Source organism: Macrotis lagotis, chromosome 1 (assembly GCF_037893015.1).
Source record: "Macrotis lagotis isolate mMagLag1 chromosome 1, bilby.v1.9.chrom.fasta, whole genome shotgun sequence".
Classification (NCBI taxonomy): Eukaryota; Metazoa; Chordata; class Mammalia; order Peramelemorphia; family Peramelidae; genus Macrotis; species Macrotis lagotis.
In genome coordinates, this window is record NC_133658.1 from 441,044,206 (window position 1) to 441,069,585 (window position 25,380).

Below are 25,380 nucleotides of genomic sequence, written 5' to 3' on the forward strand. Positions count from 1 at the left end.
GTTATTCAGTTTCCAATTTTTTCTGGTTCTATAACTCCTTGGCCCAATATTGTATATGACTCATTGCATTGTGATCTGAGAAAGATGTATTCACTATTTCTGCCTTTCTGCAGTTGATCATTAGGTTTTTATGTTCTAGTTTATGTTCAACTTTTGTATAAGTTCCATGTACTGCAGAGAAAAAGGTATATTCCTTTCTATCCACATTCAGTTTCCTCCATCAGTCTACTATATCTCGTTTTTCTAACAATCCATTTACCTCCTTAACTTCTTTCTTGTTTATTTTATGATTTGATTTATCTAGATCTGAGAATGGGAGGTTGAGGTCTCCCACTAGTAGAGTTTTGCAGTCTATGTCTTCCTGTAGTTCTTTCAGCTTCTCCTCTAACAATTTGGATGCTATCCAATTGGGTGCACATCTATATCTACATCTATCTATATCTATCTATCTATATCTATATGTATATCTGTATATATATCTGTATATATCTGTATATATATCAGTACTGAAATAACTTTATTGTCTATGGTACCTTTTAGGAGAATAAAGTTTCCTTCCTTATCTCTTTTAACACTATCTATTTTTGCTGCTGCTTTGTCTGAGATAAGGATTGCTACTCCTGCTTTTTTTACTTCAGCTGAAGCAAAATATATTTTGTTCCAACCTTTTACCTTTACTCTATATGTATCTCTCTGTTTCAAATGACTTTCTTATAAGCAGCATATTGTAGGATTCTGGTTTTTAATCCACTGCTATTCACTTACATTTTAATGGAGAGTTCATCCCATTCACATTCAAAGTTATGATTACTAATTCTTTATTTCCCTCCATGCTATCTTCTTTCTGTTTATATTTTCCCCATTATCCATATTCCCCAGTATTTTGTTTCTGAATACCATGCCCTTCAGTGTGCTTGCCCTCCGATATCATCCCCTACCCTTTCTTTCCCCTTTCCCTTTTTCCCTTCCCTTCCTTTTGTTAGTTCCCCTTTTCCCCCCACTCCCTTCCCTTTCTCCATGCCCCCTCCCCCTTTAATACTTGAAAGGTTAGATGTTTTATAAGTTAACTAAGTATGTGTAGGTTGATTTTAAGCCAAGTCTGATAAGAAGATTCAGGTGTTTCTCCTCTGCTCCCTTCTTCCCCTCTATTGCCATAGGTTTTTTGTACCTCCTAGTGTAATGAGAATTACCCCATTCAATCCCCTTCCTCCTCCCATCTCTTTCCTATCCCTTAATGGAGGTAGTTTTTTTTTAGATCATTCTATCTGAGTCATAGAAAATTCTGAGTATGTTACTTCTAGCTAAGTACATTCTATCTAATAGAGTTAAAATTCTTAAGAGGTATTAGAGTCTTTCTCCCAAGTGGGTTTAAAGCCAGTTACATCCCATTAGATAGCAGTCTCATGGATAGATCACGAATGTCCATCCTTTCTGGCTAGGTATATTCTCTCTGTTAGTGTTACAATTCTCAAGATTTATGAGAATCTTTTTCTCCATGCTGGGATATAGCCATTTCAACTAATGGAATAGCAGTTTTTTTTTTCTTTTACCACCCCCCAACTCTTTTTTACCTTTTTCATGTGTCTCTTGAACCTCCTGTTTGATGTCCAAATTTTCTATTTAGGTCTGGTCTTTTCATCAAGAATTTTTGAAATTCTTCCATTTAGTTAAATGTCCATCTTTTTCCCCTGGAAGAGAAGGCTCAGCTTTGCTGGATAAAGGATTCTTGGCTGCTCTTCTAAATATCTCGTTCCAGGCCCTTGGATCCCTTAATTTGCTGCAGCCAGGTCCTGCATAATCCCTACTGTGGCTCCTTGATATTTAACTTGTTTCTTTCTGGCTGTTTGCAGGATTTTCTCTTTTATATGATAGTTCTGGAATTTGGCCACAACATTCCTTGGTGTTTTCATTTTGGGATCTTTTTCTGGAGGGGATCGATGTATTCTTTCAATAACTCCTTTGCTCTCTGGTTCCATGATATCAGGCCAATTTTCCATCACTAGATCCTGTAATATTAAGTCCAGGCTTTTTTTTTCTCTTCCATGTTTTCAGGAAGTCCAATAATTCTCAGGTTGCCCCTCCTCAATCTATTCTCAAGGTCAGTGGTTTTGTTGATGACCTATTTTACATTTTCTTCCATTTTTTGATTTGTTTTACTGGCTCTTGCTGTCTCATGGAGTCATTAGTTTCTGCAGACTCTATTCTTTTTTTTAGGGAGGAGTTTTCTTCATTAACCTTTTGCAACTCCTTTTCCAATTGGTCAGTTCTACTTTTGAAAGAGATTTCCATTTACCCAGTTGAAGTTTTGAGAAAATTATTTTCTTTTTGCATTTGCCCAATTGAGGATCTGAGAGAATTATTCTCATTTTGTATTTGTCCAACTGATGATCTGAGAGATTTAGTCTCCTTTTGTATTTGTACAATTGTATTTTCTAAGGATTTGTTTTCTTGTTGCAAGGTATTAATTGTCTCTCCCAAATTTATTGAATTCTTTTGCCTTCCATCAATGGTGGGCTTTACCTTAGCCTGAGGTCATTCCTCTTGCTATTGTCAGCTGGGTTGGTTCTTCTGCTCACACACCTGTACCTGAGGCAGAAGTAGTCTGCAATTGTTTGTCCTGGGAAGAGGCCTCAGCCATAATGCAGGCTCCAACTCAGAGTTCCTCAGACCAGAGGAATCCAGGGATGGTGTCTGCAGTTATCCTTCACCAGAACTCTCCCCCCAGCCCTGTCAGCAAGCTCCGGAGGGACAGCACCAATACTAGTGCCTCTGCTCCCTAGTTCACTCAAGCCCCTGCTGTCTACCCGCAAAGCTGAACCAACAGGTCTGGCTCTGGGGCCCTCAGACTCCTTGCCTCCAATTCAGCTGCTAATCTGGGTGATCCAGGGCTGATCAGCCCTCTGAGCCTAGAGTCAACGGCCTGAATTCATCCAATGCTGCTGCAGGAGACAAATCCTGAGGTAGATGTTCTTTCTCCTGGCTTTTCTTTCTGGGTTTTGTGGGTTGGATTTCTGTTAAGAGGTTTGTTTCATATGATAGATGGGGAAAGATCAGGAGACTTTAGAACTGTGCCTGTCTTCTCTCCGCCATCTTGGCCGGAAGTCTCCTAAACACCTTTTCTTAACTTCCTTATTACACTACTATGTCTAGAGTCACTAAGGCTTGTAACATGGATGACATTCCTGATTCTTCATTCTCTTGTAGACATCATATTGAAGTACTGAAGTAAGTCACAAAGTTCTATTTATTTCTTTGTAATATCTTTCATTTATACACCACCTTCTCTGCTCCAATATTATTACTATCAAAGAATTGAGCCTCATGACCTCACATTTAGACTATTGGTCTTATTTAGCTTCAAATTAATCATCCTAAAATTAAATCTTATTTAGCTGATTGGTCTTATTTAGCTTCAAATTAATCTTCCTAAAGAAAATGTCATCACTTTTTTTCGAAAAGTTCCAGTGGATCCCTAATTCCTTCCAGATTCAAATATAAAATCTTCCTTTGAGCTTTTCAAGCATTTCATAATCCTTTTTACCTTTCCACTCTTTTAACATCTTAATCCCATACACATACATATTCTGTAATTCAATGATACTATCTCTCAGCTTTCTGAGAACTGTTCTTTATGCCTAAAATCTTCTCTCTCTCTCTCTCTCTCTCTCTCTCTCTCTCTCTCTCTCTCTCTCTCCACCTCTGCCTCCTGACTTCCTCCAAGTTTCAACTAAAATTTCATATTCTTTTATCCCAATCCCCCTTAGTTACTTCTTCCAAGATTATTTATAGTGTATCCTGCATATATCTTGTTTTTTTATACTCATTTCTTTCTATGTTATCTTTCCATTAAGAAACATGCATGCTATGGGGCGGCTCAGTGGCGCAGGGGATAAAATACCAGCCCTGGAATCAGGAGTACCTGAGTTCAAATCCGGTCTCAGACTCTTAATAATTACCTAGCTGTGTGGGCTTGGGCAAGCCACTTAACCCCATTTGCCTTGCAAAAACCTAACCCCCCCCAAAAAAATGTTATCTTCCCATTAAGAAAAAGAACTGTTTCTGTCTTTCTAGTACTTAACAACCACATGTCATATAATAAATGCTTGGTGATTTCTCTTGGTGCCCTCTTTTTTTTTTTAAGTTTTTGCAAGGCAAATGTGGTTAAGTGGCTTGCCCAAGGCCACACAGTTAGGTAATTATTAAGTGTCTGAGGCCGGATTTGAACTCAGGTACTCCTGACTCCAGGGCCGGTGATCTATTCACTGTGCCACCTAGCCGCCCCTCTTAAGACATTGCCACAGTGTGTATGAAAAAGCTAGGCTCCTCTACATTATCATATTAGATAGAAATCCTTCATACATAGTTTATCTGGATAAATAGGTAGATAGATACACATTTGCAAATACTCATTTGCATATATACTTAACATATGAGAAATAATTATGTGAACTCTTTTCCTTTTTTATTGATTTCCTTAAAAAAATTTTGCATATACATATTTTGTCCTTCATTTGCATATCCTTTTCTTATAAGGTTAATGAAAAGAAATTCTCAAAACAGTAAAAATTAAGATGTGAAACTGAAAAAAATTCCTACAATAATGAATAGTTTTAAGGCTGAGGAAAACTTCCTCAAATTGAAATCAAATACAAAAATCTAATCACTGCACATTTACCTCTGAAATAATTTTATTACCTGTAGTGAAAATGTTAGTGCAAGATCAGTTTCCACTTGTCCACTGGGTGGCAGCACAATTTCATGGGACCTCAATATTCGTTTTGAGCCCTGTAATAAAGAGAAAATCTTACTAGACAGAAAAACAAGAATAGCCAGTCTCCTGACTGAGATAACATGAATCTAGTTATGAAAAAATTAGACAGAAAAATCAATTCTAGGCATCACTATAAAATTGTTGAAATTGTATACAATGATCTGGTTCTGCTCACCTTATTCTACTTCATGGTATTGTGATGATAAACTGAGAATATTGTGATGATAAACTGAGAAAGACTTAAGTTACTGAACAATATAATGGTCCAAAGCAGTTTTAAAAGACTCATGATGAAAAACTACTAACTACCTCCAGATAGAGAATGAATGCAAATTGAGGAATCTCACTTTCTTCATGGATTCTGTAGCACTTAGCTTTCCTTATGGTCCAACTCACAGATAAACACTGTTCCTGGAAAAGCCAAAGCTTTGACTTTGTCATCAAGTTGATGTCTCTGCTTTCTTTAGGATGTTGTTCAGATTTGCCATAGTTTTTTTTTTTTTTTCCCAAAGATCAAATATTGTAGTTTAGTGGTAGCTGTCACTTGCAGTGATCCCATCTGGGGTCACTTCCAGCCACTGGACCCAGATGGGCTTTGGAGAAGAGAGTGAAGCTAGTGTCTTTGCACAGTTCTCCCTCATTTAAATTCAATTCACTTACAAGTAATAACATAAACTTCCTGATATCATGATCCTCTTCAGGAACAAAGAACAATTATAAGTAAATTATTTTCTGAAATTCACTGTCATATGAGATATACATCATTGTTATTAATAGCTGACCAAGGCAATATCTTCAATATATTGAAACAATCAATTCACTAAATGAGAAATACAAAATAAGTCTAAATCTGGACTTTAAAGTGGTGCTGGCTAAAATCTAATGGTTTCACTGTAGCCCAAATGTGGGAATTTTGCTAAACACTTATAACCAAAAATGGTAAAGCCTTTACATAGAATCTAGAAGATTTAATCATATGATATTCTTGCTCAGCTATCTCCCCCGCCCATTAGTGCAATCAAAAGGAAGCTGAAAAGTAGCTCTAGGTTTTCAAATTATTCAACCAGGCAATAGACTTTCCTGAATGAAGAAAAGAAGAATAAGATGATATTGTTTCTTTTTTTTTTTAGAAACTTTTTATTCCTTTTAAGCTTAAATACAAAATGAGGGAAGAAAAAAAGAACATTGACATGTACAAAGCAGAACATAAGAGAGGGTCCAACAAAAAACTTAATTTCCATTTCAAGAAAATGTACCAAAAAACCAACTTCTGCATGTTTTTAAAGCTATTCAGTTTTTTTACTTCCTTGTAGGTTTTTTGTTTCTCTGCTGTATACTTTTTACCTACATATACAAATATAAACATATACAATAACAAACATATATAAGATTATATCATGCATATTTCCACTCATTATATCATTCTCTAAACATGGAGAGTGCCTTCCTTCAGAGGACTAAGACTTTACATGTTTTTCTAAAGCAACCAGGTCATAATTTCCTCTATCACAGCACTATTTCTTACATAATCACATCCCATCTGAGAGATTTTCTATCAAAGTTTTGGTTTTTTTAACCAACTTTCTAAATTCATATTATTCTTGGCTTCATTGGATTTATTTATACAGAAAATTTTCATTTAAAGTAATCAAAATTATTGATTTTACATTTCAACAATACCTTTCAATATAGCTTAAGGTTTGATATTGCTGAATCTCCTTCCTTTATATCTTTTCCCCTCCTCTGAAACTGCTTATTTCATCATTTCTTGTGGCATAATATTATTCATTAACACACCAAAATTTGTTTACCTGTTTCCAGGGATAGGTCTCTAGCCCAATCTTGGCCATTTCCCACCTTAAGACATCCTCATTTTTTTCTTTTTTAAAAATTTGTTTAGTATTTTATTTTTTACAAGTTACATAAAAACAATTCTTAACATTCATTTTAAAAACTTGAGTTTCAAATTCTGTCCCTTTTTCCTTCTTCAAGCAATTCTATATAAGTTAAGTATACTTATATGCTCATTTCCAATATAGGTATGTTGAGAAAGAAAACACTGTCCTAATTCCCCCCTCCCCAATAAACCTCTCAAGAGAAAAAGAAGTTTAAAAAAAAAAAAGATGCTTCAATCTGTATTCAGACATCATCAGCTTTTTTTCGGGGAACGGATAGCATTTTTCATCATAATTCTTTCACATTTATCAACATTACATTGCTGAAAATAGCTAAGATACTAATATCTGAACATACTACAATATTAATATTACTTTGTACGCAGTATGTTTCACTTTGTATCAGCTTATATGTCTTTCCAGGTGTTTCTGAGAGCATCCTACTCATCATTTCTTATAGGACAAAATGATTCCATCGTAATCACAAAAAACAATTTGTTCAGCCCAAATGATGTGCATTCCCACCATTTCCAATTCTGTGCTAGCAGAAAAGAGATTACAGACCTAGGTCAAAGGCTTTTATAGCTGTTTAGGCATCATTCAAAATTGCTCTACACAAATGGTAATTCAGTTCCCATCTCCAACAGTACATTAATGTATCATTTTTTTCTACCTTCCTTCCTACATGTTTTCATTTTCTGTCCAATTAGCCTATCTAAGTCTGAGGTAGCATGATTTTGATTTACACTTCTATCAATATTAAGAACATTTTTTCATATGGCAATATGATCAATTCATATGAAAACAGATCATAGCTTATGATCATTTATCAAATTGAGGAATAGCTCTTATTCTTATAAATTTGATTCAATTCTCTTTTATATTTGAGAAATGAGGTTTTTATCAGAGAAATACACTTCAAATTTTTTTCACAGCTTCTTAGACTAACTGTATTTCCCCACATCCTACTCTTCCACCTGTATATTCTCCTCTCTCTCCTCTCTCTCTCTCTCTTTCCTCCCCTTTTACCCTACTCAAAAGTGTTTTGCTTCTGACTACTATCTCCCCCAAGTTATTCTCCTTTCTGTCATCTGCTCCACTGCTCTTCTCTTTTCCCACTTTTCCTCCTACTTTCCTGTAGGATAAGATAGATTTCTACTCCCAATTGAGTATGTGTGTGTGTGTGTGTGTGTGTGTGTGTGTGTGTGTGTGTATGTGTGTGTGTATATATATATATATATATATATATACATATATATATATATATATATATTATCTGTTCTCAATTTGAGCCAATACTGATGAGAGTAAGGATCCTTCATTTCCTTTCACCTCTCCCTTCTTCCCCTCCACTCTAAAAGCTTTTTCTTGCTTCTTCTGTGACATACTTTACTCCATTCTACCTCTCTTTTTCTCATCACTTAAATTTTATTTTTTTAGATATCATCACATATTAAATGTGTATCCCCATGTTCTCTGTCTAAGTGTGTGTGTGTATACTCCTAACTGTCCTAGCAATGAGAAATTTCTTATGCATTACAAGTATTTTCCTCTCATGAAGGAATGTAAAGGTTTTAACCTTAACCTTATTTCATCTTTCATGATTTCTCTATCCCATTTACCTTCTTATGCAGTTTCCCCCCTATATTTGAAAGTCAAATTTTCTATCCATCTCTGGTCTTTTCATTTGAAGGCCCTTTATTTCTCTGAAGATCCATTTTCCCCTGAAAGGATTACACTAAGTTTTGCAGGAAAGGTGATTTTTTTATTACAATCCTAGTTTTGTCCTTCAGAATATCATATTCCAAGCCCTCTGATTCTTTTCTTTGTTTGTTTTTTTGTTTTTGCAAGGTAATGCGGTTAAGTGGCTTGCCCAAGGCCACACCGCTAGGTAATTATTAAGTGTCTGAGACCGGATTTGAACCCAGGTAATCCTGACTCCAAGGTCGGTGCTTTATCCACTACACCACCTAGCCACCCCCACTCTGATTCTTTAATGTAGATTCTGCTAAATCTTGTGTGAGCCTGACTGTGGTTCTATGATACCCAAATTATTTCTTTCTGATTGCTTGAAATATTCACTCCTTGACCTGGGATTAGGCTATAACATTCCTGGGAATTTTCATTTTAGGATCTCTTTCAGGAGTTGATTTCTGGATTCTTTCAATTTCTATTTTGTCCCCTGGTTCTAGAATATCAGCATAGTTTGCCTTTTTAACTTCATGAAAGATCCATTAAGGTTTTTCGTTTTTTTTTTTATCATGGCTTTCAGGATGCTCAACAATTTTTAAATTATCTCTCCTGGATCTTTTTTCTAGGTCAGTTGTTTTTTTCAAATGAGATATTTCACATTGTTTTCTATTATTTTATTCTTTGGGTTTTGTTTGTTTCTTGATTCTCATAAAGTCACTAGTTTTTGATTGTTCAATTGTAATTTTTAAGGAATTACTCTCGTTAATTTTTGGATCTCCTTTTCCATTTGGCCAATTTTACTTTTTAAGCAGTTTTTTCTTCACTGAATTTTTGTGACTCTTTTTCCATTTGGCCAAATCTGCTTTTAAAGATATCTTCCCCAATTGGTTTCTTATACCTCTTAATTCTATTTGACCTATTCTGTTTTTTTAAAGTACAATTTTCTTCAGAGTTTGTGTGTGTGTGTGTGTGTGTGTGTGTGTGTGTGTGTGTGTGTCCTTTACCAAGTTACTGACTTGCTTTTTGTGCTTTTCTTGCCTTAATCTCTTTTCTCTTCCTACTTTGTCCTCTATCTCTCTTACTTTTCAAAATTCCTTTCAAGGTCTTCCATGATTTGAGACTAATTCATATATTGTAGATTTTGGATGTAAGAACTATAACTTCATTTGACTTCTGAGTGTTTGTTTTGATCTCCCTTGTCACCATACTAACTTTCTATGATCAGAAGTTTTTTTCTTTGCTAATTTTTCTAATCTATTATTTGACATTTAACTCCTTTGTTAAAGTGGGACTCTGCTTCCTGGATGAAGGGTACATTATCCCACGTTTCAGGTTTTGTGCAGTTATTTTCTTTTTTTCCCTCTTTGATTTTTGCAAGGTGATAGGGTAAAGTGGCTTGCCAAAGTTCACACAGCTAGGTAATTATTAAGTGTCTGAGGCCAGATTTGACCTCAGGTTCTCCTGACTCCAGGGTCGGTGCTCTATCCACTGTGCCAACTAGCTGCCCTATAAAGTTGCTTTCAAAGATCAATTCTAGAGAACTAGAAACTTTTATTCTTCCAAGGTTCCAACTCTCCTAGCCTGTACTCTGCCTTTGAGTGAACACAAGCATTTTTTTTCTGGCCTGGAACTGTGAGGAGGGTCCCTGTTCTAAAATGGCTACAAGCTTTGGTATGCTTCCTCTCCCTGGAACTTACACCCAGATCTACAACCAGGATCTGAGTATAAGCAAAACAACAGAGTCCTGTATCAGTGCTAGCAGAAAGACCCCTGAAATCTCCTTCTGACCAATTGTTTGACCCCTTTATTGTCTGTGGTTTGAAAGCTCCAAAAATAGCAGCTGATGTTGATTCAGTGGTTCTTAAGGCCATTCCTCTTTTGTTAGGGTCCAGTCTATGCTGGCATAGTCTGTACTGGACTTTACTTCACTCTCAAGCAGGTATAACAGCCTTTTTCTGTTGAACTTCTAAATTTTCTTTAGTGTCATGGGCTGGGAATTTTAGAAACTGTCACTGGTGTCATTGATTCAGTCAACCCCAGGCTTGTTCCCAGTTTGGTGATGCTGACTAGGCTGCAGCAGCCTGCACTCCTCTCTCATTCTGGTGAAAGAGATTTTCCCAGACAATTTTCTAAATTGTGTCCAGTTAGAAAACTGTTTCACTCTGTCTTTTTATGGGTCGTATCACTATAGAATTAGCTCAGAGTAGTTATTTAGACTATTTAGAGTTATGGGAGACCTCAGATGAGTCCCTGTCTTTATTTAGCATCTTCCTCCCTTAATATCTTTTTACCCTGGTATCTTTGAAATTTCTGGCCTTTATTTCTTCCAAATGAACTTTGTTAATATTTTTATTCTAACTAAATAAGATAATTTTTTAGCAATTTAATTGGGAGGGGTTGAAGCTTTCAAGGGAGACAGTGAAGCAAATACAGGTAGAATGATTATGGGTTGTTGTCAGAAATAGATTGGAAGGTGGTAAAACCCATAGAAGGCTGGAGGGACAGAAGATTGTGGTCAGGCATAACTATTCCCAAGTTATGGACTGGATGTGAAACACTGCATTCTGAAGTGGCCTACAGGTTTCAAAGAGAGGAGAAGAGGTCAATAAACTAGGAAGCATGAGTAATAATATGGCAATTAAAGTCTAAAAGTATAAGCAATACTGAGAAGAGGGTTCTGGGAAGATGTCAGAGGAAGTCAGAAAATTCTAACCTCTTCAGATTTCCTCCACTAACATGTCAAACCAAGTACTTCATGGTGAAAGTAGTCTGGCCACACAGGATAGCAGCTGCCAAAAAACAGTGTTGTTCTGGGACAACCAGAGATCTAGGGTTCCCACTAGAACAAAGAAGATCTGAAAAAAAGATCGTGGAACTGAGGTTCCCCTATCTGGGTGAACTGCAATGATTTCCAGGTTAGCTCCCTGAAACAGAAAGTGACAAGACCTGGGAGTAGCCAGGTTGGGAGGAAGTCTAGGCCTCAGCCACAGAAATTTTCCCAGTGTGGGGAGTTAGGTGATTGGTCAGGGAAAGTAAGAATCTCGGCTGATGTGGGATGCCCAACTTCTCCCCCAAATCACTACCAATAGCTAAGCAAATACTTGAACCAAATTTTATGGCAGAACCACAGAAAGACTAAATGAAACAATCTTTCAACCCCAACAACTTGAAAGATCAGTGGGAAGATTCTGATGCACCAGAATGAGAGGAATGCAGAGCAGCATGAGCCACACCACAGTGACTAACTCCAGCCAATTAGGAAAAGGAAGTCAGGTGACTGCATCAGTGCATGGGTGGTTTTCAGGGCTCTCAGTCCAGGGATTGCCAATGACAATTTGGAAGGTCAGGAGGTAAACTCTGCCAAAATGGGGTGAGATTTGAGCATAGTCCAGAGTAGATCTCAGCAGCACAGACCTGACCCAAGCAGACAAAGAGCAGGCCTCAGGAGTCACTGAATTGGCAGCAGCAGCAGCTTCCATGGACAGTAAGGGGATAAGAAGGAAATTACAAGGGTCTCTCTATCACTGAGGTAAGACTCTGTTGATTTGCCCATACTCAGATCTGGGTTACAGTCTGGGGCCCCAGGCCCAGGAAGAGGAGCAGAAGCATAAGAGAGTTTACTGTCATAGTGGAGCAGGGACACTCCTCATGTTGTTGGGCAGAAAAGGGTACTTGTGGTCACCATAGCTCAGAGCACAGGCAAGGAGAGTAGTCAAATACTCTCAGAAGAACTTGGAGGAACTGAAAACTTGCAGGTCTCCAGATATATCTCTGAAAACAGCGGCAAAAAACCTCAAAAGCTTGGCACACTGTGTCCTCCATCCTGGAATCAGAGTCCCTTCTTAAAAAAAAGTTAAAATTAAGACATAGGCTAGGGAAATGAAGAACAGAAGAAAACAAAGAAGAAAACAAAATCTAACTATAGATAGCTACTATGGTCATATGGAAGATCAAAATCCACATTCAAGAAGATAACAAAGTCAAAGCTTCTACATCCAAAGTCTCCAAGAAAAATATGAACTGGTCAGAATATGGAAGAGCTCAAAAAGGATTCAAAAAATCAAGTGTGGGAGGTAGAAGAAAAATTAGAAAGAGAAATGAAAGGGATTCAGGAAAATGATGAAAACTGAGAGAATAACATCTTGAAAAAAAAACTCAGGCTGGTTCAAATAGAAAAAAGGGATCCAAAAAGTCAATGAGGAGAATGCCTTAAAAAGCAGAATTGGTCAAAGAGAAAAGATGCAAAAGCACAAAGAAGAAAATAATTTCCTAAAATATACAATTGAGAAAAGGGAAACTGATGACTTTGTGAGAAATCAAGAAAAAATAAAACAAAACCAAAAGAATTAAAAACTAGAAGAAAATTTGAAATATTTCATTGGGGAAAAAAACAGTAGATGTGGAAAACAAATCCAGGAGAGATAATTTAAAAATTACTGGACTATTGAATGTCATGACCAAAAAATGAGCCTAGACATCATTTTTCAAGAAATTATCAAGGAAAACTGCCTTGATATTCTAGACGCAGAAGGTAAAATAGAAATAGAAATAATCTACCAATCAGCTCTTGAAAGAGAACCCAAAATGAAAACTACAAGGAATAGTATAGTCAAATTTCAGAGCTCTCAAGTCAAGGGGAAAATATTGCAGGCAGCCAGGAAGAAACAATTCAATTATCATAGACTCACCGTCAATTTAATACAAGATTTAGCAGCTTCTACATTAAGGGATCTCAGGGTTTGGAAAATAATATTCTGAAAGGCAAAATAGCGTGGATTACAACCAAGAATCAACTACTGGGCAAAACTGAATGCGCTCTTTCAGGGAAAAATGAAATAGGGAACTTTGAAATTTTTCTGATGAAACAACTAAAACTGAATAGAAAATATGATCTTCAAATACAAGATTCAAGGGAAACATAAAAAGGTAAATAGTTAAGGAAGATCATAAAATACTTGATGTTGCACTACTTATATTTCTGCATGGAAAGATAATAACTGACACTCAAATGAACTTTCTCACTTATTAGGGTAGTTAGAGCACATATAGACAAGGCACAGGTGGGAGTTGAATTTGAAGGAATAATTTAATCTGAAGGAATAATATAATAAGTGATACATTAATTAAGATATATATATAGATGGAGTTAGTAGGTGAGAAAAGAATTATACTTGAGAAAGGAAAAAGGGGAGGTAGAATGGGGTAAATTATTTCACATAAAAGAGGCAACAAACAGCTTTTGCAGTGGAGTTGGGGGTGGGGGGAGAAGAGTTGAGGGGGTGTAAGTGAGCATTACTCACCAGAATAAGCACAGAATTGGAAGGTGATCACTGTTGGGGAGGTTGTGGGAGGACTGGGACATTGCTGGTGGAATTATAAATGGACAGCAATATGGAACTATGCCCAAAGAGTAATAAAAATGTTCACACCCAGCAATTCTAATTCTAGGTCTATATACAGAAGAAATTAGAGAGAGAGAGAGAGAGAGAGAGAGAGAGAGAGAGAGAGAGAGAAAGTCTTAATGTTCCAAAATATTCAAAGCAGCCCTTTTTGTAGTACCAAAGAATTGGAAATTGAGGGGAATGGTTAAATAAGTAATAGTATATGAATACTATTGTTCTATAAGAAACCATAATGGGGAGGACTCGAGAGAAAAATGGAATGACTTACAGAATCTGATGCTGAGTGAAGGGAGTACAACCAAGAGAACAATGCACACACATCAGATGAATAACCTTGATGGAAACAGTACCTCTTGGCAGTCCAGAGAGCTAGGACAACTGCATTTGACTGGTTATAGACTATTTTATTCCCAACCAGAGGAAGAAAAGCAAAACAAACAAAACACACAGAAAAAAACAACACTTCTGAATCTGATGAATACTTTCTAAAAATTCTTATGTCTCTCTTTCCCATAATCCTAATTCCTCATGCCAAAAATTACTAATTTGTAAACATGTCTAATAAAATATGTGTGTATAATGCTAACCTGACTGTCTCTGCTGAGGAGAGGGAGGTGACAAGGGAGGGTGGAGGGAAATTTGATAACTTGGAAATTTGTATGTACATATCAAGGAAAATAAATACATAAATAAACAGGAATGGGCTCAGAGTGGGAATAACATACACACTCAATTGGGTATCTATCTTACCTACAGGAAAGCAAGAGAGAAAAGGGTTGGAAGAAAGGGGCTGGGGGAGTTGGGGAGGTGATAGAAAGGAGGAAAGATTGTGGGGGGGTAGTCAGATGCAAAACACTTTTGAGGAGGGAATGCTGGAAAGGACAGAGAGAATAGAATAAAAGAAGGTTGGGGGAACAGGATGGATGAAAATAGTTAGCAATAACAACTGTGGGTAAAAAAATTGAAACAAATTTCTCTGATAAAGACTTCATTTATCAAACAGAGAACTGAGTCAAATTTATAAAAAAAAATAAGAGCCATTCCCCAAGTAAGAAATAATAAAAAAAAATGAACAGTTTTTAGATAAGGTTATCAATGCTATCTATCTCAATCATTTAAAAAATGTTCTATCTCATCACCGACAGGAGAAATGTGGGTTGGAACATTTCTGAAGTACTACCTTATTCCTATGGGATTGGCTACTAGGACAAAAAAGAAAAAATGACAAATGCTAGAGGGCATGAAGGAAAAATGACTTTAATGCACTGTTGGAGATGTGAAAAGATTCCATGATTCTTTTTTTTTTTTTTACAATCTATAGGTATGCTTTATTATGTCCTTTCAAGGGAATACTTCTAATAATTCACCATTTGCATGGCAATTAATTTTTTTCATTTCAAACATTTTACTTATTTTGAGTTTTACAAGATTCCACAATTCTGTAGAGAAATTTGGGAACTATGTCCAAAGGGCTGTAAAACCCATGCTGATATATGAGTTAGCAATACTACTACTAGGGTTATAAGCCAGAAGAGATGAAAAACAGGAGGAAAATGACCTATTTGAATACAAATATTTATAGCAGCCCTTTTTTGGTGGCAAGGAAAAAGGAAATTTCCATCGTTGAGGAATAGTCATTAAATTGTGATACATAATTAAGATGAAATGCTATACTGTTATAATAAATAATGAATAGTATGCTCTCAGTAAAAAAAAAAAAAAAAAACAAAGTTGCACTAGAGGAATTCCAGGGAATCAAGATGGCAGTGTGAAGTTAATATGCTCCTGGAGCTTTTCCCAACCAAAGATAAATTAAGCCTCTACTCTGACATACCAGCTACAGATAACACCAAGAAAGAAGATTCAAGTTTTCAACTGTAGACACCATGTGGGGATCTTTAATGAAGGTCTGTCTCTTTGGGGGGGAAAGGAGAAGTAAAGTCCAGGAGGTGAGAACGTGAGGAAAGCCAGCAGGAGATTTTAGCCACAGTGTAATCCAGGTCCCCAGACTTTGACAATAGCAGAGGTCCCAGCAGATAAACAGCAAGCCAGCAGGGAGGATCCCAATTCCAAAGTCTGAACCCAGGAACACTGGGGCAAAAGACTAGACTGGGTTGGGAACAATCCTCTGTTGAGTCAGAACCTGGACATAAAGGCAGGAAAGAACCTCTGCACTGCATAGGCAGCATCTTGGCCAACAACAAGAAAGGACCAGATCCCAGTCCCAGCAAAAAAAAAAAAAAAAAAAAAAAAAAAAAAAATCTTGGATCTATACTCACTATACCCCAGGAACAGAGCTAAAACAAAGATGAGCAGAAATGCTAAAAGAGCACTCACTATAGAAAACTACTTTATAGACAAAGATGACAGCAAATGCCATGTCTGAAGAAGAAAACAGTGAAAAATCACTCACAGGGGAAGTATATAAATTGGATTCAATGCAAAAGCTCACTGAAGAGTTTAAAAAAAGAATGTAAAAACCCCCAAAAAAAGAAGAAATGAGAGTCATGCAGGAATATTATGAAAAATTGACCATAGAATTCAACACCTTTAAAAGGGAAACACAAAAGGTAATTGAAGAAAATAAAACCCTAAAAATTAGAATCGAACAAATGAAAACCAATGACTCTACAAGACTACAAGACTCCATCAACAAAATAAAAAGGCTGAAAACATTGAAGAAAATATAAAGTACCTCTTAGAGAAAACAAATGACCTGGAAAAATAGATCCAGGAGAGACAAAGGAATATAATGGTATAATATAGTAAAAAGATGGGGTCAATGGGTGATAAAGGAAAAGCACTGGGAGGAAGAGAAAGGAGATGAAGAAGAAGTTAAGAAATTTCACTTAAGACTCAAGAAAAAGCTTTTTCAATAGAGTGGAAAGGGGGGAGGCAGGAGGGAATGAGTGAGCCTTCATTCTCATCAGTAATGGGTCAGAGAGGGGGGCGGAGCCAAGATGGCAACCAGAGGATCTTCTCTTAGGCGCTCTCGCATAAAACTTATAAACTAAGGACACTAACTAAATTTTCGAGAGACAGAACTCACAGAGGGAACCAATGAGGCAGTTCTCCTACTCAAGGTAACCTGGAAAAGAGCAGAAAGGCTCTGCTCTCCGAGGTTGGAGGGGCGGTCACGAGAGGGGTGGGCTGCCAGAGGGGTGGCCCGACAGAGCGAAAGAACTTCAGCCTCCTGGAGGCAGCCCCAGGGTGCTGGGAGCTCTGGTTCACAGCAACGGGGGAGTCTCCTTACCTATGCCTGGGGAGCAGCAGACACAACTTGGGGGAATGGGGGACCTCTGCCAGAGCAAGCACTTGAAGCTCAGCCCTCAGGGCACACAGCAAGCAGTGTAGCCAAGGCAGTCCAGATCCAGGAAACAGAAGCAGGCAGAGCCAGTAAGCAGGAGCCCCCAGGGCATGAGCCCATTGAGCTCAGGGAGGGGAGTGAAGAGAGACTGTGAGCTCAGTCCTCTACCCCTGGAACAGGACTCTGGGGCTCGGAACACATTCAGATCCTGATCACAGCCTAGGCCCCCCCACAGAACAGCAGGGCCCCCCCCACCTCAGCCCAGTGGCAGAGGGGGGCGCTTATGATCATTCACAGACCAGGAGGGAGGACAGAGCCTCACACACTGAGATTCTTGTGGGAGTGTCCCAAAAGCTCAGGAAGCATCCCCAAAAATAGGCTCAGGCTGGGAAAATGAGCAAGCAGAGAAAAAAAGAGGAACACCATTGCCTATGAGCCCAAGAAGAATCAAAATACTCAGTGTGAAGATGAGGAAGCACAAGCTCCTGCATCTAAAGACTCCCCAAAAAACAGAAATTGGGCTCAGTCTATGACAGAGCTCAAAAAAGACTTTGAAAATCAAATGAGGGAGTTAGAAGAAAAACTGGGAGAAGAAAGGAGAGAGCTGCAGGAAAAACATAAAAATGAAGTCAGCAGCCTACTCAAGGAAATACAAAAAATTTCTGAAGAAAATAGCATGCTAAAAACCAGCTTAGGTCAAATGGATAAAACAGTTCAAAAAGTTACTGAAGAGAAGAATGCTTTAAAAAGGCAGAAGTGGCAAGATAGAAAAGAGATAAGAAAGCTCTCTGAGGAAAACAAATCCTTCAGACAAAGAACTGAACTCAGGGAGATTGCTGAATTTGAGAAACCAGGACTCAATACTTCAAAACCAAAAGAATGAAAAATTAGGAGAAAATGTGAACCATCTCATTGAAAAAAAACTGATATGGAAAACAAATTTAGGAAAGATAATTTAAAACTTACTGGAATATCTGAAAGTCATGATCAGGAAAAGAGCCTTGACATCATTTTCAAAGAATTACTACAGGAAAATTGCCCTGATATCCTAGAAGCAGAGGACAAAATAGAAACGGAGAGAATCCACCGATTCCCCTGAGGTAGAGATCCAAAAAAAAAAAAAAAAATACAACTCCCAGGAATATTATAACCAAGTTCCAGAACTCCCAAGTCAAAGAGAAAATATTACAAGCAGCCAGAAGGACAAAATTCAAATACTGTGGAGCTGCAATCAGGATCTCACAGGACTTAGCAGCAACTACATTAAAAGCTCATAGGGCTTGGAATATAATATACTGGAAGGCAAAAGAGCTTAGAATGCAACCAAGAGTTAACTACCCAGGAAAACTGAATGTCCTCTTCCAGGGAAAAAAAATGGACTTTCAATGAACCAGGAGAAATTCAAATGTTCCTGTTGAAATGGCCAGAGCTGAACAGAAGGTTTGATCTTCAGATACAGGACTCAGGTGAAGCATAGAGATTGGAGGAGAAGGGGAAAATATGAGGGACTTAATGATGATGAACTGCATGTATTCCTGTATAGAAAAATGACACTGATAATACGCATATGAACCTTCTCAATTAACAGAGCAGGAAGAAGGAGATTTTATAGATGAAGCACAGGAGAAAGCTGAATTTGAAGATAAAATATGGTGTAAAAACGGAGTCAATAGAAAAAAGGGAAATGTAATGAGAGAAAGAAAAATGAGAGGGGGGAACAGGCCAAGATATTTCATATAATAAGATTTTTCTTTATTACAATGAGCTATTGCAATGATATGGAAGAGGGGAAGGCAAAGGGGAATGAGGGTATCTTCACTCTCATCAGAGGTGGCTAGGAGAGGAAACAGCATATTTACTCAATGGGGTATAGACATCTGGAGTAAGAAGGAGGGAGGGGGAACAGGGGGAAGGGGTGGGGATGTGAATGAAGGAGGAGAGGATAGACCACGGTGGGAGAGTGGTCAGATGTAACACATTTTCTTTTTTTTACTTCTTGCAAGGGTCTGGGATTAGATGGTCTCTCTGGGACCATAGGGCCAGGTGGATACTGGACCTAAGGGGTGGTATGGGGGCTTGGGGCCCCTTGGCCCCAAGGCCAGGGATCTGTCTGCTGTGCCACTCAGCTACCCTACAGCAGAGTCAAGAGTGAAAGGGGAGAGAAAATATAGTACATGGTAGTGGAGAAATACGAAAGGAGGGAGTTGTGATCAGCAATGGCAACAGCAGAAAAACATAGAAGTAACTTTTGTGATGGACTTATCATAAAGAATGTGATCCACCCATGACAGAGTTGTTGGTGTTGGAACACAGACTGAAGCACATTTTTTATTATTATTTTGGGGGCAGTGCAGGGTAAATGGGGCTGGGTGGCCTGCCTGGGGCCACATAGCAAGGTGATCGTTGGGTGTCTTGAGGCCGGATTTGGACCCAGATGCTCCTGGCTCAAGGGCCAGTGCTCTGTCTGCCACCCAGCCATCCCTACTATTATTACTATTTTATTTTATTTTGCGTCTTTTTTTTCTTTTTTTGGTTTTTGAAGGGCAATGGGATTGGGGTGGCTTGCATGTCACACAGCTGGGTGATTGTTGGGTGTACAGGGCTGGATATGGGCTTCGATGCTCCTGGCTACAGGGCTGGTGCTCCGTCCACTGCACCACCTGGCCATACCTACAATTATTACTATTATTTTTTTATTTTAATTTTAATTTTTTTTCTCTCCCCTTTACTTTATCACTCAAGCGAGTCTATATTTTAGGGGGAGGGGGAATTTTGTTTACTCTTAAACAAGAATATTTTATTAATGTATAAAAAACATTGTTTGTACAAAATGAGAATAAATAAATGTTAAATTAAAAAAATTGCTCAGAGAGAAAATAACATACACAACTTAATAGGGTGAGGAGGAAATCTACCTTACACTAGAGAAAAATGAGAAGAAAGGGATGAGATAAGGGGAATGGGGGGGAGGGAAGGGGGCAATAGGTGATAGAAGAGAGGAAAGATCGAGGGAAAGGGTACTCAGATTCAACACACTTATCAGGTCCAGGATGAAAGGAGAGAGAGAGAAAGAGAGTGGGGAGGAATAGAGTGGAGGGAAATACAGCTAGTAATAGCAACTGTGGGTAAAATAGTCAAGCAATTTCCCTGGTGTACTTATGATAAAGAGACAGAGTCATTGAAATCTGAACACAGACTGAATTACATTTTTTTTTCCCTCTCTCTCACTATTCTTCTGGGTGGGGGGGTTATGTAATAATAGCAATAATAATAACAGTAATAATAAGTTACAATTCACTTGCAAAAAAAAAGTAATAGAGCAATAAATAAAACCAGGTGAAGAGGCACAAAAATTTATAATTTTAGAGGGAAAAAAGGGACAGTGTGAACTCTGAATACTATTCAATAGATTTGACCCAGAGAGGGAATAAGATCTGACTTGCATTTAAAAATTTATCCTAATCTATAGGGAAGGGGGGGGTAGGGAAAGGGAAAGATAAAGAAAGAAGGGACTGATGATAAAAGGGAAGGCAAAGGTAAAAGAGAAAATAAACTGAAAATTAAATTTTAAAAGGAAAGTCAAAGAGGAAAGGGACTAAAATTTTGGTGAAGAGGAAAGGAAAGAGAAAAATATAGGTAGAGAAAGATGGCATGGAGGGTAATACAGAATTAGTGGTCTTAACTGTAAATGTGAATAGGATGAACTGTCCCATAAAAAGGAAGCAAGTAGCAGAATGGATTAAAAACCAGAATCATGCAACTTGTTGTGTCTTATACATATATATAAGAAACACATCTGAAGCAGAGAGATACACACAGGGTAAAGGTAAAAGGTTGTAGTCAAATATATTGTGCCTCAGCTGAAGTGAAAAAATCAGGGGTAGCAATTCTGATCTCAGATAAAGTAAAAGCAAAAATCAATCTTATTAAAAGGGATAAGGAAGGAAATTACATCTTAAAAGGTACCATTGGTAAAGAAGTTATAGTATTACTAATTGATCATGTACTAGGACACAAAAACCTTTTAATCAAATTCAGAAAGGCAGAAATAATAAACACACACTTCTCATACCATGATGCAATAAAAATTACATGTAATAAAGGGTCAAACCAAAAACTAAGTGGAAATTAAATAATTTCATCCTAAACAATGGGTGGATCAAGCAGTAAGTAATAGAAATAATCAGGACAGCTAGGTGGTACACTGGATAGAGCACTGGACCTGGAGTAAGGAAGACCTGAGTTCAAATCCAGCCTCAAACACTTAATAAGTGCCTAGCTGTGTGAACTTGGGCAAATCACTTAACCCCAATGCCTTGCAAAAACTGAAAGAAAAAAATAATCAATATTTATATCCAAGAAAATGATTCTTATGAGACATCTACCAAAATTTATGGCATACTGAAGGATAAATTAATATCCTTATAAGGGATGATATTATGAAGGCCCATGAACCGTATGGACTGATTTGTCCTTTACATGAACCTCACCATCTGTGTTAGCTCTTGAACTAGTCATTCTTAGACCATGTTAAATTCTGAGGGACTGGCTATCTGCTCAAAGCCTATTTCAAAACAAGGATGTTTTGCTCCAGATAGTGATGTTTCATGCTAATTTCCTGAGAACACATCCTTAATAATTCATGTCAATTAATTGAACCATATTCCAGTTCCCTGGCAGAATGCCTTCTTTGTTTAAGATCCTACAAAATCCCCAGCTAAGCTCCCCTCTTTGGAATCTCACCCAAGGAAAGGACTCTTTGCCTGGGGCTACTTTCTCATTCAGGACTCAATGGCCCCCCAACTTGGGATACCCTGGCCACTGATTATGGAGTTGGTGCTTCCCCTGAATTGGTGAAGTTTTCTTTATATTTTTCTAGTATATTGATAGTTACATTGATCATTTCATTTATTATATCAGTATTGCTTTTCTGTTTCTGTTGTACATTTAAGAAAGTATCTATTCCTTGTTTCTATATATATATGACATTTGTTATTAAACATCACTCTAAACAAGTGTTTGGCATCTTGTTTTGTGGGTGCAAAATACCAAACTATTCTTAATCCTACAGATATAATCAAGGAAGTTTTGAGGGGTCATTTTACATCTATGAATACCTATATGAATAAAATAGAGAAAGAGGAGATCAGTGAAGAAATCTAGAAAAAAGAACAAATTAAAGATCCCTAATTAAATACCAAATTAAAAATAATGAAAATCAAGGGAGAGATTAATAAAATTGAAAGTACGAAAAACATTGTTGGTTTTATGAAAAAGACAATAAAATTGACAAACCTTTGGTTATTCTGATTTAAAAAAAGAAAGAAGATAACCAAATTATCAGTATCAAAAATGAAAAGGGTGAACTAACCACCAATGAGGAGGAAATGAAAGAGAAAATTCGGGCCTAGTTTGCTGAACTATATGCCAATAAATTAAATAACCTGAGTGAAATGGATGAATATTCACAAAAAAACAAACTGTCCAGATTAACAGAAGAGGAAATAAATTACTTAAACTCATTTCAGAAAAAGTCTCCAAGTTCAGATGGATTTACAAGTGAATTCTACCAAACATTTAAGGAACAATTAATTCCTATTCTACATAAGTGATTTAAAAAAATAGGAAATTAAGGAGTTCTGCCAAATTCCTTTTATGACACCAATATGGTGCTGACACCTAAACCAGGAAGAACCAGAACAGAAAAAGAAAATTACAGAACAATCTCCCTAATGAATATTGATGCAAAAATATTGAAAAAATTTTAGCAATGAGACTACAGCAAATTATTACTAGGATAATACACCATGATCATGTAGGATTTATACCAGGTAGACAGAGATGGCTCACCATTAGGAAAACACTCAACATAATTGAACATATCAATAGCAAAACCAATAGAAATCACATGATTTTCTCAACAGATGTTGAAAAAGCCTTTGATAAAATACAATATCCATTCCTATTAAAAACACTAGAAGGGGCAGCTAGGTGGCACAGTGGATAGAGCACCAGCCCGGGAGTCAAGAGTACCTGAGTTCAAATCTTGGCTCAGACACTTAATAATTACCTAGCTGTGTGGCCTTGGGCAAACCACTTAACCCCATTGCCTAGCAAAAAAAAAAAAAAACCAACAACAAACAAAACACTAGAAAGTTTAGGAATAAATGGAGTTTTCTTTATTTTTTTAAATTTATTTTTATTAAAGATATTATTTGAGTTTTACAATTTTCCCCCAATCTTGCTTCCCTCCCCCCACCCCCACCCCACAGACAGCACTCTGTCAGTCTTTACTTTGTTTCCATGTTGTACCTTGATCCAAATTGGGTGTGATGAGAGAGAAATCATATCCTTAAAGAGAACAGAATTCTCAGAGGTAACCAGATCAGACAATAAGATATCTGTTTTTTTTTTCCCTAAATTAAAGGGAATAGTCCTTGTACTTTGTTCAAACTCCACAGCTCCTTATTTGGATACAGATGGCACTCTCCTTTTGCAGACAGCCCAAAATTGTTCCCAATTGTTGCACTGATGGAATGAGCAAGTCCTTCAAGGTTGAATATCACTCCCATGTTACTGTTAGGGTGTACAGTGTTTTTCTGGTTCTGCTCATCTCACTCAGCATCTGGAGTTTTCTTTAAAAATAATAACTAGGACCTATCTAAAAACCATCAACAAATTTTATATGTACTGGGAATAAACTCGGGGCATTTCCAATAAAAGCGGGGTGAAACAAGGATGTCTATTATCAACATTACTATTCAATATATTATTAGAAATGCTAGCCATGGCAATAAGAGGAGAAATTGAAGGAATCACAATTGGCAACGAGGAAGCAAAGCTTTCACTCTTTGCAGATGACAGGATGATATACTTAGAGACTGTGAGAAAATCATCTAAAAAACTTTGAAACAACAAATTCAGCAGAGTAGTAGGATATAATATAAATTCATATAACTCATCAGCATTTTTATATATGAAGAACAAAGCCCAAAAGCAAGAGATAGAAAGAGAAATTTAAAGTAACTATAGACAACACTAAATACTTGGGAATCTACCTCCCAAGACATACATAGAAACTGAATAACTCTCACTCAAATAATAACTGGAAAAATGTCAAATGCTCATGGCTAGGTCAAGCTAATATAATAAAAATGGTAATTCTATCCAAATTAAATTAGTTATTCAGTGCCATATCAATCAAACTACCAAATAACTACTGAGCTAGAAAGAATAGTAACAAAATTTATCTGGACTAATAAAAGGTCAAGAATAGCAAGGGAATTGATGGGGGGAAAAAAAGGAAAGGAAGGTAGTCTAGCTCTACCATATCTAATACTGTACTATAAAGCAACAGTCATCAAAGCTGTCTGGTAATGGTTAAGAAATGGAGTAATGGATTAACGGATTAGAGATAGGTTCAAAAGAAACTGCAGTAAGTGACTACAGCCATCTACTATTTGACAAAGATATCAATTCCTGGGATAAGAACTAACTACTTGACAAAAATTATCATAGGCATAGACCTACATCACACACCCTATACCAAAATAAGGTCAAAATGGCTACGGATTTGGACATAAAGGGCGACACCACAGATAAATTAATAGATCAAGAAATATTCTATCAGATCTATGAAAAGGGAATAAATTTATAACTATATAAGAATTAGAATACATTATAAACTATAAAATATATGATTTAGACTACATTAAATTAAAAAGGGTTTACACTAATAAAATCAATGCTGCAAAACTTAGTAGGAAAGCAGAAAGCTGAGAAACAATCTCCACAACCAGGATTTCTAATAAAGGTCTCATTTCTAAAATATATAGAAAATTGCCAAAGGATATTAATAGACAGTTTTCCAATGAAGAATTTAAAGCTATATATAATCATATGAAAATCTATATATAATTATATGAAAAATGCTCCAAATCATTATTGTTTAGAGATATGCAAATTAAAACAAAAATGAGGTATCATCTCACATCAAGGGGAAATGATGAATATTACAGAGGTTGTGGGAGGACTGGGACATTGATACATTGCTGGTGAACAGATCCAACCATTCTGGAGAGCAATATGGAACTATGCCTAAAGAGCTATAAAACTGTTCATAGCCTTTGACCCAGAAATTCCAATTCTAGGTCTATATCCAGAAGAAATTTTTAAAAAATTGGAAAAGTCCTACATGTTCCAAAATATTCATAGCAATTCTTTTTTCCAAAAAGAATTGGAAATTGACGGGATGTCAATCAATTGGGGAATGGCTAAATAAGTTATGGTACATGAATACTATGGATTAGTGGA

At 36.9% G+C, this 25,380-nt stretch overlaps 1 protein-coding gene across 5 annotated transcripts in view; it reads right to left on the minus strand.

Moving 5' to 3' along the window:
* The window catches only part of PACS2 (phosphofurin acidic cluster sorting protein 2), a 342,997-nt gene that overhangs the window by 215,758 nt on the left and 101,859 nt on the right, over window positions 1–25,380 (minus strand). For all 5 annotated transcript variants that reach the window (XM_074213318.1, XM_074213320.1, XM_074213321.1 and 2 more), the window contains one exon: window positions 4,696–4,785. In XM_074213318.1, the coding sequence (XP_074069419.1) occupies window positions 4,696–4,785 (90 nt within the window). The remainder of the gene's footprint in view (window positions 1–4,695; window positions 4,786–25,380) is intronic.